At 34.7% G+C, this 15,166-nt stretch overlaps 1 protein-coding gene and 1 long non-coding RNA gene across 2 annotated transcripts in view; one reads left to right on the top strand and one right to left on the bottom strand.

Annotated features, from left to right (window-relative positions):
* LOC143236660 (mothers against decapentaplegic homolog 6-like) overlaps nucleotides 1-4,592 on the top strand; it is a 43,993-nt gene extending 39,401 nt beyond the window's left edge. The window contains exon 4 of the mRNA XM_076475046.1: nucleotides 657-4,592. Within this exon, the coding sequence (XP_076331161.1) occupies nucleotides 657-1,195 (539 nt within the window). The 3' untranslated portion in view covers nucleotides 1,196-4,592. The remainder of the gene's footprint in view (nucleotides 1-656) is intronic.
* The window catches only part of LOC143236662 (uncharacterized), a 34,715-nt gene extending 20,294 nt beyond the window's left edge, over nucleotides 1-14,421 (bottom strand). Inside the window, exon 1 of the long non-coding RNA XR_013019648.1 lies at nucleotides 14,140-14,421. This is a non-coding gene — a long non-coding RNA (uncharacterized LOC143236662). The remainder of the gene's footprint in view (nucleotides 1-14,139) is intronic.
* Nucleotides 14,422-15,166: the final 745 nt, after the last annotated feature.

Here is a 15,166-nt window from a genome sequence, read left to right as displayed (position 1 = left end):
GTGGTCACATATATTGTTACTATATAGTGGAAGCACACTTAGCACCGTGTTCTCTAGGTATCTCTCTATCATAAATGTTTAATGTGGGAACTATATTAAATATTGTTGTTGATACTGTGAAAGTGGAATGATAGAATAGCTTCTTGTCCCTGGAGTTAGTATTGTATTAAATATTGTTGTTGATACTGTAACAGTGGAATGATAGAGTAGCTTCTTGTCCCTGGAGTTCGTACTGTATTAAATATTGTTGTTGATACTGTGACAGTGGAATGATAGAATAGCTTCTTGTCCCTGGAGTTTGTACTGTATTAAATATTGTTGTTGATACTGTCGCAGTGGAATGATAGAATAGCTTCTTGTTTCTGCTCTAGTGTTTGTTTCACATTATATTAACTTAACTCTATCTCCTTTTTTGACTAATAACTAGATTAATTCCATTCATTTGTTAAAGATAACTTTGGCATCTCTCTGAAAAAAATCTTTGCCTGAGTTTATACGAGTAGACCATTTCTCACTGTAATTTTAATTATTTTCATGTCATCGTGTGCTATGTTTCCTGACAGAGAACAGGTTATGTTGAATTTTGTTTAGGTAGTTAGATTTTTATTTGAGTCATAGTGTAACATTTTGTAAGAAGTTCTAAACCTATTTTCCAGGAGACATGAGTGCAGTTTTCCCCTCACAACAACTCTGGTGTACGCTGGCCTACTGGGAACTCAGGTCCAGGGTTGGCCGTCTCTTCCCCGTCCACAAGAATGCTGTTGACGTGTTTTACGATCTACCTCACGGGGACGGTTTGTGTGTAAGTGCTCTGACAGAAAAGAACCAGAATGATGGAGGACACCGAACCAGACAGAAGATTGGATTAGGGCTCACACTGACCAGGGAAGAAGATGGTGTGTGGGTGTATAATCGGTCAGATTTCTCCTTGTTTGTTAATTCACCAACTCTGGACTTTCCCCACACCCGGCCACAAACTGTCCACAAAGTTTTACCAGGTTGTTCCATAAAAATATTTGATTATGAGAAGTCTAAATATTATCAGCGCTTCGAGAATGTGGAACTGTCTGATGGGCCTTTTAACCATAATGCCGTCCGCATTAGTTTTGCCAAAGGCTGGGGTCCTAAGTACACTCGTCAATGTATCACATCCTGCCCCTCTTGGCTAGAAGTGATGTTCTCTGTGGTCAGGTGACAAGAAGACATATCATGCTAGTCGACTTGTGCAGTAGTATCATTAGCAGATAAGAACTAAAGCCCAGGGTATTTATTATAAAGGGAAGTCACAGCTAGAATTTCTGGGTTTTTTACACCTAACCACTATCTGCCTAAATTAACCCTTTGATGACCTTTTGTATTTTATTTTCTCATATTAGATTAAACAAATCAAGGAACAAACAAAGTACAAATTTCAGAAAATTGTTAAAAGGTCCGGTGAGTTGGTCCAGAAACTTATGTACATCCACTTGTTAAAAGGGTTAAAAGGTCTGGTGAGTTGGTCCAGAAACTTATGTACATCCACTTGTTAAAAGGGTTAAAAGGTCTGGTGAGTTGGCCCAGAAACTTACGTACATCCACTGTATCATAAAAACAAACAAACCGGAGCTCCAAAGTTGTGTATTTAAGTATTTTTTTTTACTTTGTGCAATAACTTTTATGAAATCTCATTAGCTTTGGTTCCAAGTGCCAGAGATCACATCAGGACAGTGTATCAACGAAATAAAGCTTGTTATATTGAGTATGCACACCAAAAAACAATGTAGTTTGTGAACTGTCAAAGCCATCTTTATGTAGACTATACAGTGGTAAAGGCAAATGGTTACTCTATCTAACATGTTTTTCTATAATAATTAACAGGGTATTACAGAGAAAAACAGTGTGTCAACAGGTTATTCAGTTATGGGAAGCTATTCCATAGATTCTGGCCTTCTAAGCATTAATTGTGTTAACACGATCTTTAAAAACTTTAGTTCTTTAGGTGGTAGAAAATCTCTTGATATAAATCACTAGTATCATTCCATAAGTTTTGTTTTCATTCTTGTTAAGTACAGTTTTGTAACCTCATGTTTGAAAGCTCACCACCTTGTAACTCCTGTATGGACTACAGTTAGCCAGACTAACCACCTTGTAACTCATATCTGTTTACATGGATTACAGTTAGTCAGACTAACCACCTTGTAACTCAAATGTGTTTACATGGATTACAGTTAGCCAGACTAACCACCTTGTAACTCAAATGTGTTTACATGGATTACAGTTAGCCAGACTAACCACCTTGTAACTCATATCTGTTTACATGGATTACAGTTAGCCAGATTAACCACCTTGTAACTCATGTATGGATTACAGTTAGTCAGACTAACAATCTTGTAACTCGTGTTTACATGGACTACAGTCATTCAGACTAACAATCTTGTAACTCGTGTTTACATGGACTACAGTCATTCAGACCAACAATCTTGTAACTCGTGTTTACATGGACTTCAGTCAGTCAAATTCTGGATGCTAGTCCTTCCTTTTTTGTTTTCCAGCTGGTGTGTTTTTTTCTATGCTGTAATGATGCATTAATTCCATAATAGGTTTAGAGCCTCCAGAACTGTCTCTTGTCACTTTCCAGGTCCAGATGTTAAAATCTCCACAGAGTGTTACTTTGAGTAATCATTAGTAATCTCAAGTGGCTAAAGAACTGTGTATTATTATTACTACTGGTAATTATAACAGTTATAACGTAAGTAAAGATAAGGTTCTATTTACAAAATGTAATAATTTACACTTCCCCTCCTTCTTCTAGATAAAGTTACCTCAAATAACATTTTGAAAGTAATTTTGAATATTTGTAACATAGAATTACACATGGAATAGCTCAAGTGTAGACTCTCCACTTTCATTTTACTGTATACATAAATATACCTGAATTGTGCGTGTTATCACTTGAAACTATGTACAGTCAGGTTGTTTTTTAATCAGGTTATGATATTTAATATGTTAAGTACACTTACTTTAGGGATAGCCTACCATTGAAACTAGATAACAATCGTACAAAATGGATGTTACATTATTAGCTATTTAAACAGTATAAAAATAAGTTTATTATTTTTCAACTGTTACTTCCTGTATGAATTGCTTATAGCAATCTCAATATTCAGAAAAAAAACAAAACCTTATTGTGTGTCTGGAAGTTTATTACCATTTGTTTTATACAGCCGACTGGTGAAAACATCTGATGTGTATGAACATTGTTTAAGTGTTCTATGATATATAAAAGTACTAACCTGGAAATATTGAAAATATGTCAGTGAAGCCTTAAGTTTTGAAACTTATTTTGAGGATGGTAGCTATAACTCAGTCCTAGAACTGTCATTAGAGATTTCACATAATTTGTCATCAGTAAAATAATATCTTATGTAATTTGTTTCTCTCTGGACCAGTTGAACTGAAATTTAAAACCTCAACAAGTTTATTGTAAAGTTTCGTAAATATCAAGTATGATTAATGTGGAGAAAAGTAAAAATTCCTAATTTTTAGGGATGTTTTAAAAACTTATGCTGATTGTTAATTGTGAAAACATAAATCAAGCATTCCACGGACCAGAATTCTTTTAAATTTGAACTCTAATAAATCAAAAATTGGTTACCTAACGAAACACTGTACATAATAATCACCAGTGTTTGATTATATATTTTGTGGGAGTTTTAGGTGTATTTGATTTTGTCATTTTGTGGTGATTTAAATTAGGAATTTATGTTTTAAAAATTAAAATAATACAGAGTTTGAACTTTTAGAAAGTGAAACATTTTTATAGAACTTGGTCAAATAAGATAACAGTAAAAAACAGCAAACTCTGACCTAAGAATATTTATACAAACCTTACATATTAATTGTATACTATGGGTTGAAATGTTGTACTTATTGATATCTGATCTTGTTTTTGAATGAACTATTCCATTCATTAGTTCGTTACCAAACGTTAACTGTAAGTTTAAACCTGTCTTCTATACATATAATACAGTAATTAGCTTTGCGATCGTCTTTCAATTAATGGTTAAAAACAAAGAAAAATATCTCTTTACGAGTAGTTGAAAGTAATTTAAGATTATAATATGATGTATTAATTTGGATAAGGAAATTACCACTACCTATTCGTATATACGTTTAAAGGAGTATTTAAGATACAGTATTAAGTTGGTTTTAATTCTGATACTGTTTACTGCTACAGTCCAGGCCCTAAATTGTCTACTATAAATTGTGGCAGCCATGTTAGTGTTACGAGTGGCGTTCCTCAAATGTTTGGCCTTTTGTATTAAAAAAAAACAACTGAATAGTGTAGCCTGCAGTGAGGCAACCCTCCCCCCATAAGAAGCATTTTGTATTAAAAACTGAAAAGTGTGGCCTGCAGTGGGGTCAACCCCCCATAAGGGGCATTTTATACTTGTAAAAACTGTAAATAGATCATACCAACATCACCTTACCTCATTGACTGTATAGAAAAAGTGTATATTATTGACAAGAAGTTATCTAGTATTGTACAAATGCGGGGTAATAAATTACTCCTAGTGTTTCTATTGGAACTAAATAAAATAATTGAATATAGATTTAAGAGATCTCTCTTTCTGTTCCCGTTTTAAAAATTACAGTAAAGAATATTTTACTTTAATAACAATAAATCATTACATTACACATCGAACAGAAGGTAATAATTCGGAAACTGTGGAATTGACAAATTTCATCGTTATTTTAACAATTCTCACACAAATCAAATTCCATGTTTTTACCATCATGAACTATTCATTAATTATGAAAAGTCGAACTTTATAATTTGTAGCAATGAAACGTTTTAACACAGATATTAAACAATTAGAGTAATAATCACTCAGTTTATGTTAGTCTATAACCTGTGTCCATGTATCAGTTGGTGATGCTTTACAGACTTCGACGAGTAGATATAATTATTTTGTGAAAGGTAACAGTGGAGAAACCATATAAGTCTGCTGAAATGATTTAAAAGTTAAATAAAAATTAAATGGCATGAATCTCTTATTTAAACACACATGGGTGCATTATAAGAGTGATGGTCAGATCCTACTATTCTGTCTGGAAAGAGGTTGGGATGAGTAGTGTCAACTAGCTACCTTGATTCTTGTCCCATGGAGACGCTGAAAGGGGCGGGGGCTCGCAACTATGATTTTAAGATAATTTAAATTGTATAAGTACAAGTTTAAAAATTACGTTTTAAGAACAGTTGAACAGATGTCACTACCGTTAAGTAATAACTTCTACAGAAATAGGTAATAATGGACGAAACGTTTTCTGTTATGAATTTCGCACAAAGCTACTCAAGGGCTATCTGTGCTAGCCGTCCCTAATTTAGCAGTGTAAGACCAGAGGGAGTGCAGCTAGTCATCAGCACCCAAGGACAACTCTTGGGCTACTCTTCTACCACCGAATAGTGGGATTGACTGTTACATTATAACGCCCCCATGATGGGGATTCGAACTTGTACGTCTTAACCCACCTGGCCATGCCGGGCCCAGGACGAAACGAAACGCATGTTTAATAATACTAATAAAAACGTTCCAGTCTGTCGTTTCAAAATTAGGGACAACTAACGCAGGTGGACAAACTTCGTACAGCTTTGGACGATAGTCAAACATTGATTAAAGGATTGCGAATTGAAACGAAAATGGCACAGTTTTAACGACATACTTTATCAGTAAAAATAGTTTATTAACTTTAATATCTCACAAGAAGACATTCGTTAATCAGTAAGGCTGTGCATTCTCTCTACCGTCGTTCCTAATTTTGAACTATTGACCAGAAGGAAAGCAGCCAGTCGGCACCAACCATACTGAGAGATTGACTGTCACTCTTATAAAGCACCCAGAGTTTAAACTTAAGGGGAATATTTTGTGGTATTGCGCGAATTTAAACGCAGATCTGGAATCTATGCTCAATTATGGGCAAAGGATTATATAATATGGTAGCTAAATTACACTGTAAGATAATAAACACATATAGTAGCTAGCTGATATGGTCCCTGATGATTTACTGTAGCTATTGACTATTTGATAGCATTAATTCGAGATGCAAAATGTTAAGCTGTAGCTGGAGAATTGTTTGAGAACATAGCATGCATAGTTTTGTTTAACTAAATCCTCTATATATAATGCATAGCAATGGGCAAACACGTGCCTAGACTAAGAAACAACCCTTACTAAGGGCATGTAAAATTTTACTAGTAGAAAAGCAGCCTTTTCAAATAAAACATATACATATAAAACGACTCCCCCTACCCAGTGGCACGTCTGCTGACTTACAACTCCATAAACCGGGCTTATATACCAATGGTGAGCAGAGCACAGATTGTGTAACATTGTGTAACTTTGTGCTTAACTTTAAACAAAGAAAGGTGTGTAAAACATCACACCTTCGTGTCTTTGAAAGTAACTATTCTAATAATTTGGGTAATTCAATGTTCTATGCATTGGCCTTTTTTCACTAATTCATACATAATGTAGGGGTTCTCTCCCTAAAGGCACCAGTTGTATAGTGTACAAAGCACTGACTATCTAAATGTTAAAAGTAATCTGTTACTGGCTGGTAATTTGTGTTTCACCCTGTACTTAACCGTCATCAGTACACGTTAAAATATCCACCCTTGAGTACACCTCGGGTCTTTTCGGATCCTGCATATAAACAGCTGGCCAAAATCTTAAGGCCAATGAACATAAAGAAAAAATATATATTTTGCGTTGTTAGACTCAATCACTTATTTGAGTAGAACTTTGAAAGATGAAAATAAGAATAAAAACTTATTTAGCATTTCATAGGAAAAATGTAAACACTATGAAATTAGCCTAAATACTAGTTGGTCAAAAGTTTAAGACCGTACTGAAACGAAGCGTTAATCGGTAAACACGTAACAAAATTTAGTCATTTATGTTCAAGCATTAGCGTTGTCAACATCTCCCACAGACATCTCCTGTGTTACATTGGGTAAAATCATAGCAAAGGCTAAAAAGTTGACAGAGTTTGAACGTGGCAGAATTGTCGAACTGCAAAAGCAAGGTCTCTCTCAACGTGTCATCGCCGGTGAGATTGAGCGTAGTAAAACTGCCCTTCAAATTTCTTAAAAGATTCTGAGGGATACAGAACGAGAATTTCAAGTGGTCGGCCCCAGAAAATTTCGCTGGCATTAAGCAGGAGGATTCGATGGGTTGTCTGGCAAGACACCAGCCGATCGTCGAACCAGATTAAAGCCCTTACGGACGCAGAATGCAGCTCGAGAACAATAAGACGGCATCCACGAGAGAAAGGCTTTAAAAACCGTAAACGTCTTCAAAGGCCACGCCTCCTTCCACACCACGAAACAGCTTGGTTAAACTTTGTTGAGAAGCACCAAACATAGGACGTAGAAAATTGGACGAAAGTTTTGTTCTTTGATGAAAAAAAATTAACCTAGATAGTCCAGATGGCTTCCGACGTTACTGGCACGATAAAAATATCCTACCAAAAACATTTTCTACACGACTCAGTGGAGGAGGTCCCATCATGATCTGGGGTGCTTTCTCCTTCCATGGAACAATGGAGCTTCAGGCTATACAGGGGCAACAAACAGCAGCTGGCTACATTGGCATGTTGGAGAAAGCATCCTTATTGACTGAAGGCCCTTTCTTGTGTGGAAATGACTGCATCTACAGGACAACGCTGGAATCTACAATGTCAACAGGACAAAGGATTTTTTTCATGGCGAATAACGTGATTCTCTAATTGACATCTCGCAATTAAAACTAATAAAATACTGAATGAAGAAACATTTCTCGAATATGTAACAAAAAACATAAAATTGTACGAAAATGTTTTTGGGGTCTGAAAGGACCCAACGGGGTCGAACTACATCAAACTTTGTTTCAGAGCTAAACTAATGCCAAATTTTGGACAACATGTAAGCAAAACTTATTCTGAGCGAACATAAAGTGTTTCTCACATCTTTTACCAGTCATTTCACAAACACTCATCACACCATACACCAGGTGTGGAGTGATCAGCACAGACATGGTTTCCACATGCTGTACAAGTTTTACGGACTTTCCGCGATTCTTGGGCAAAGATAACATCATTTTTTTGTTTCTGGAACACCTTGACCAGCGTGCTGTCTTGTGTCGAGATCTACAAAGGCAGTTTTGACGCTTTTCTGCACTGCACGGGGTTTCTGGAGACGTCTCTAAAGTAAGCATTCAAGAGAGATCTAAATACGTAACCACTGTTTATCACAATGTGAATCCATACACACAATGCCTGATGAAGACACAGAGCTTCAAGTGTGTATACTACTTGGGGTCCGCAAGAATTATTCGACTGCGAAACATCGAAAGTTTTATTTTTGTGTCAGAAGATGATAATGATATGAAATATAACTGGTCGCAAAAATATTTGTTTACAACAGATTTATTTATGTATTTTTAGCTTATGTATAACATAGGAAGAAACAAATAGATTTTTCAACACCCATACGATCTTCGCAGTTCCTTATCCTACAAAAGGTTTGGGTACAATGTACCAAGCTGTTGCCCCCCAGTGGCTCAGCAGTATGTCTGCAGACTTACAACGCTAGAAACCGGGTTTCGATACCCGTGGTGGGCAGAGCACAGATAGCCCTTTGTGTGGCTTTGTGCTTAATTCAAAACAACAAACAAGCTGTTTTTGTTTTAGGCTAGCTAGGGAATAATAATAAAAATAGAATTATAAACGGGCCGTTTGGAACTGACTTTTGTTGGAAGCTTACCATGAATGTTTCTTTACATTTTTAAACGTTTATTGCCTGAGCAGTCAATAGTAAAGGTTTTAAAGTGTTTATTGAGTTGAATCTTTACTGTTCAACGTGCTTTTTGCCTGAACGTTCTATTATGGTTTTGGGCACTTTCTTTCCATCTTTATTGTGGGTCGTGATAATAATAATGCTGTGATTATTTAAAGTATGAGAGACAGCTTTATCAGTGAGTGTTTATTTTCTAACTACCACCTGTTCTAGTGTTCACTTGCTATTTGTATTTTAGTTAATGTTTGAACGTTGTGCTACGCTATAGAAAATTAGTATAAATACCAAAATGGTCCCGCTATTTTAAAGTTTCCCACACAACAGTTCGGTGTGTAAACAGGTGTGTAATGCCGAAAATTAAAATAAAGAACGTGACCTGACGTGAGGAGTTGAAACATCGATAAACAAAACTGAAAGAAATCAAAGAAGAAACTCTTGAGCCTAAACAGAAACAAAGAAACAAATTAAACATCTTAGAAAGTTAGAAACTCTTGAGCCTAAACAGAAACAAAGAAATATCTTAGAAAGTTAGAAACTCTTGAGCCTAAACAGAAACAAAGAAACATCTTAGAAAGTTAATGACATAAAGGTTAATTAGAAAATGGAAAATAATAAGTTTGGAATCAGTGCTATTACAAAGAGAAATTCCATACCCTAAAGAAGCAACACATACATTAAAATGATTCTGTTGTCATAGCTATACTTTCTATAAGTGAACGTAATACGCTGAGGTCACATAATTTGTGAGGACATATTCCTTGTTGTTATATAAAAGAAACTAATAGCTTCTGGTAAAAAACTAATGCCCTTTGTGGCCTAACGTTCAATAGAATTTTAATGCTAAAAATAGGGTTTCGATACTCGCTGTCGGCAAAACACAGACAGACCATTGTGTAGTTGCGTGTTTACAACGTAATATGTAAGGCATACAGACCAACGTTTCTTCTGTCATGTGAATGAAACATGGAACTACAACCAATCTTTGTCGCTGCCCGCCTGAAAGAATTAGTCCTGACAGAGATATTTACACAGTGGAGAACAGTAAACATTCAAAACACTACAGACAGCTGTTTATGTATAAAAAGTATTCAACACTTGCCATCCAACAGAAGATAACTTCTTTTGGGGATGTGTTGGCTACACTTGAGTTAACGTAACTTCTGGCTGCAAACATAAAGATTTTTGACAAATCTTTGTGAAACATGTGCTAGAACAGTTGTTGGTTTACGCGGGGAAGCAAGGCTTGGTAAACACTGATTATATGAATGAATCTTTTCAAGTTATCATTATAATGTGTTTGTTAAGAAGACGGGGTAAACATCTCTTGAACCGTTAGGGCGACATTAAATCAGATGTTGAATTACATTTCACGTGCAACCACTGTTTTACAGACATAATGACAAGCGTAGCTACAAAGTTAATTCACATGGAAAACCTGACAAGACTTACAAGTAATGATCATAGATTAAACAAAAAGGAAAGCTGAATATAAATCACAGGTATAATTTGGTAACATGTTATACTGGTTATTAACATGGTGAAACACACATTGGTGGTAGTTTTATAAAAAGATGTACTAGTTATGAACATGGTGGAACACACATTGGTGGTAGTTTTATAAAAAGATGTACTAGTTATGAACATGGTGGAACACACATTGGTAGCAGTTTTATAAACAGATGTACTAGTTATGAACATGGTAACAGTTTTATAAAAAGATGTACTAGTTATGAACATGGTGGAACACACATTGGTAACAGTTTTATAAAAAGATGTACTAGTTATGAACATGGTGGAACACACATTGGTAGTAGTTTTATAAAAAGATGTACTGGTTATTAACATGGTGAAACACACATTGGTAGTAGTTTTATAAAAAGATGTACTAGTTATTAACATGGTGAAACACACATTGGTAGTAGTTTTATAAAAAGATGTACTGGTTATGAACATGGTGGAACAAACATTGGTAGTAGTTTTATAAAAAGATGTACTTGTAATGGACAGGGTGGAACACACATTGGTAGTAGTTTTATAAAAAGATGTACTGGTTATTAACATGGTGAAACACACATTGGTAGTAGTTTTATAAAAAGATGTACTAGTTATTAACATGGTGAAACACACATTGGTAGTAGTTTTATAAAAAGATGTACTTGTTATGGACATGGTGGAACACACATTGGTAGCAGTTTTATAAAAAGATGTACTAGTTATGAACATGGTGGAACACACATTGGTAGTAGTTTTATAAAAAGATGTACTAGTTATGAACATGGTGGAACACACATTGGTAGTAGTTTTATAAAAAAGATGTACTAGTTATGAACATGGTGGAACACACATTGGTAGTAGTTTTATAAAAAGATGTACTTGTTATGGACAGGGTGGAACACACATTGGTAGCAGTTTTATAAAAAGATGTACTTGTCATGGACAGGGTGGAACACACATTGGTAGCAGTTTTATAAAAAGATGTACTTGTCATGGACAGGGTGGAACACACATTGGTAGTAGTTTTATAAAAAGATGTACTAATTAGAGAGAGGTGGAAAACACTATGGTAGTAGTTTTATAAAAGGGTGTATAGTTATGGACAAGGTGGAAGACACCTTGGTAGTAGTTTTTAAAAATATGTATTAGATATGGATATGGTGGAACACACCTTGGCAATTATTTTATTAAAGGATGTAGTAGTTATTTACATGGTAAAACACACCTTGATAGTAGTTTTATATATGGTTGTATTGTTATGAAAATTGTGGAACACAGGTTCGTAGTAGTTTTGAAACTATGTACTGGCTATATACACAGAATTAATAGTCCGGTTGTGTTTTTAGTCGTATGTTGAAATTCTATTGGTTTATAAGACCGATTAAAAAAAAAAATCAGGAACTTTGATTTGGCAAAAGATAAGATATATTTTCAGTAAGTGATGTGTGTAAACATACTTGTTTATGAAGACGTTTTTAATCATCGTATTAACCCTTGAATGACAGCCATCATCAGTTGATGCTGCTATCTGCAACATTCCCGCTGTTTAATAATTAACGGAAAAAACAGCTTGGAGAATTATTCGCGGAAATCATTTTTGTAAGATTAGTAACAAATTAATGGTCATAACGGGATATAACGAATTCCTTTAAATAGATACACTGTTTATCGAAATTATAAGACTAAATGAAAAGATAATTTCAGAAAGTGTTTAGAACGTCATCTAATACACGTGATATCACCTACAATACCCACAGCGACTCAAGCGACACTTGCAATACATTTGGTGTAATAAATTATAAAAGCAATTAACAGTATATTATCTAAGTAGCGCATATGAAATTATTTCGACTTAAGAGGTTACAACAGAAATATTCATCGTATATTCAGAGAGTAAAGAAAAATGTTTAACAACTCGAGTTACGACGATTCATGAATGGAGTTTTTTAAAATAATGAGTTTTTAACACGAGACTTCTGTTAACACCTTTTGTTCCAACTTTACCAGACAAATACAAGTGAGAAGAATGCATATTTCAGGTTTTCTGCTTAACCACACCATACATGACATGACTGTTTCTTTGAATTTTCAAAGGTAAGCACATAAAGACTATATATTTACTCCAGATCAAAATGTGCTTGAAATATAGTTGTGTAAAGTTATCGTTTATATAAATGTAAATATTCACACATATATTTCGGGCTTTGTATTTTGCTATTTTCAAGTTTTATTTAAATAGTCTGAAATTCGGGAGTTTATTCTTTTTCTCAATAGTCTTTTCTGCACAGGGTCTATCTTAACTTGTAAATCATGGGTTAGTATATATCTAGGAATTAAATCATGTAACACTAAGAAAGGTAATAACAGTTTCCAGTACTTATTAGATACAATAAGTATTTTTATTTATCACAGTTGCTCGACAGGTCAAAATATAACTAAATACAATGTTATAAAAGCTCGTTAAGTACTATAGCGCTTTTGTGCCCAAAAGTTTCAAACTCTCTACAAATGTTTAGGATTTTTTAAATGCAGCTTTATTATAGTACTAATGAAATTTTGAAAGTAATTTCTCCTGAGAAAGACCCATGAAACTGTGAAAACAATAACGCAGGTGGGTGAAGAAGCAAGACAGCGTCAGTAGGCCCCTTAGAGCGTCTGGCCTACTAACCACAGCACCGGAAAGTTCAACCTCCACGATCACCTGCAGTCGATCTGTCGCCAGAACCAACATTAGCACGCACGAAACTGCACGCGCCAGGTGTCACAATGCCCCGAGTACCCTAAAGAAACCGGAAGTGGAAGATATCCTTGACTTAAAAACTGGTATGATTAGCATAGCGCCCTAAGCCTAACCTTGTTACAATCCATGACGCCAACAGCTAACGTATAACGTGAAAGTGTAATTAAGGTGCGAATCAAATGGAAGTTTGGAGAAAAATGGTACGTCATTAAAAACGAGTCAAAGTGGCTAGGTCACACAATTAAACCACAAAATAGTTGTTTCTTGTTAACACCACTTATTTGTAATGTACCACCTTTTTCCGTTAGCCAATCGTCTAAGCAATTTCTAACTCTATTAGTCATTTGTTAAAAATATTATTTTACTATTAACGGGTAAACTCATCTCGAAAAATAAACAGAAAATCGGCGTAAATGAATTATAACATAGATACTATGTATGACATTTGAATATTTTATGGAAAGCTCTTGTTTTTAATTATTGGTAAACACGTGTTTGAATAAATCAGGAAACAGTTATCATCACCAAATGCAAAGCGGGGTCTGTCCACAAAAATCTGAAAACCGGTTTTATAAATACTTTTATATTCAACTTTGTTTCCACCTTTTATTTTCGTTTGCTTATTTTTGTCATTCCAGTATGGAATGCGAATCAGCGCCACCTCTGGAGTACTGAAAGTTAGACAAATCTTCAAATGATTCAACAGATACCAATTACTATAATCTCTAATAACTGAGTAGAAAGAGCTCTATGCATTTTACGTTGTTATGTTTTATATTATCTAAATAAAAACTATAATATTTGACTGGACAAATCATACAAGTACTTGCTTCACCAATAAAATAAATACATTAGCGAATAACTCGCTACTGAATACACAACGTCTGTTAGGCCTGAATCTTATAACTACTAATCTTCAGTTCAAAGCTTAATTTTAATTATTTTAAAACTTAAAAAACTACTTCGATTTTTATTAATCGCCTTTGTGAATAGCTTGAATTTTTTTTATTAGTTTAGTTAGAGCTTTCTTCGCTTCAGTAACTGACTGAAATATATTTATTAAATTTACTAAAGTGAAATCCTGACACACCTGATAGATATCCCGTGATCTTCCTCACACGACATGCCTCCGAATGAAATCATTTCTGTTCACAAATGTAGTATTTTCAGTGAGAAGGAAACAAACATTTCTGCCAAAGTTTCATTCGTTTTATCATCAAGTCTATACGTCATGCCATAAACATTTGGAACGAGACACGAGGCTAAAGGTACATTTTTAGCAATGTCGTACACAGCCACGTTGATTGAAAGCATTGGCGCCAGAGGCGGCTACCGCGTCAGCCGTATGACAGTGGGACGTCCTGATGCTTAGTGTCTGTGTCACTCTTAACTTCCCTATAAGTTATCTCTTCTTGATGTCACTACAAAGGATTAGTAGTTTTTACTGTCAAGAGGTAAAAATAACTTATAGCCACTTAGAAATAAGAAATAACAATTTAATGTACATATTTTAAATTTTTTCTAGAAACTATTTCTCGCGCACACACATACAGATGGTCTATATTTTAATTTCTGTAGCCTAAATATATTACAGTTTCGGCAATAATTTACATTTTAATGTGTAGCGAGCTTTTCAAGTTAAGGGAAGATTCTTCAGTTTAGAAAAGTAATAAATACTGAAACGAACTATAGCTAATAATTAATACTAGAATAGTTAGTTGTGCTAAAGGTAATTTTAAAGATTAAATTTTATTTGAAAATATAAAAGATAAATATCACTTAATGTACCGACACGCAAACTTTTGGATAAGTTTAAATATTACACCTAAAAATAAAGACTTAAACAAAGCAATTTGAGTAAATTAAGATACAGAGGTCGAACTCGAAACGATCGCGACAGTGAATGAAACGTCGGAGGTGTTCTACAAATAATCTTCCTCAGTGTTAAAGCTGTAACTTGTATTAAAATACTTGTAGCAGTCAGTGAACTCAAACGAAGCTATTCGAACTATCAGTGAGCGAGTTTTATTCGTACAATTTTGCTTTTTGCGCCTAACGTCCAACTGTCCTATCATCTTAGTCATATGTTACAAGCTTTTGTTTCTTTGTTTGTTTTA

This window comes from Tachypleus tridentatus, chromosome 13 (assembly GCF_004210375.1).
Source record: "Tachypleus tridentatus isolate NWPU-2018 chromosome 13, ASM421037v1, whole genome shotgun sequence".
Lineage (NCBI taxonomy): Eukaryota > Metazoa > Arthropoda > Merostomata > Xiphosura > Limulidae > Tachypleus > Tachypleus tridentatus.
The sequence above is the reverse complement of the archived record's forward strand: the minus strand, read 5'-3'. Positions and strand labels throughout refer to the sequence as shown.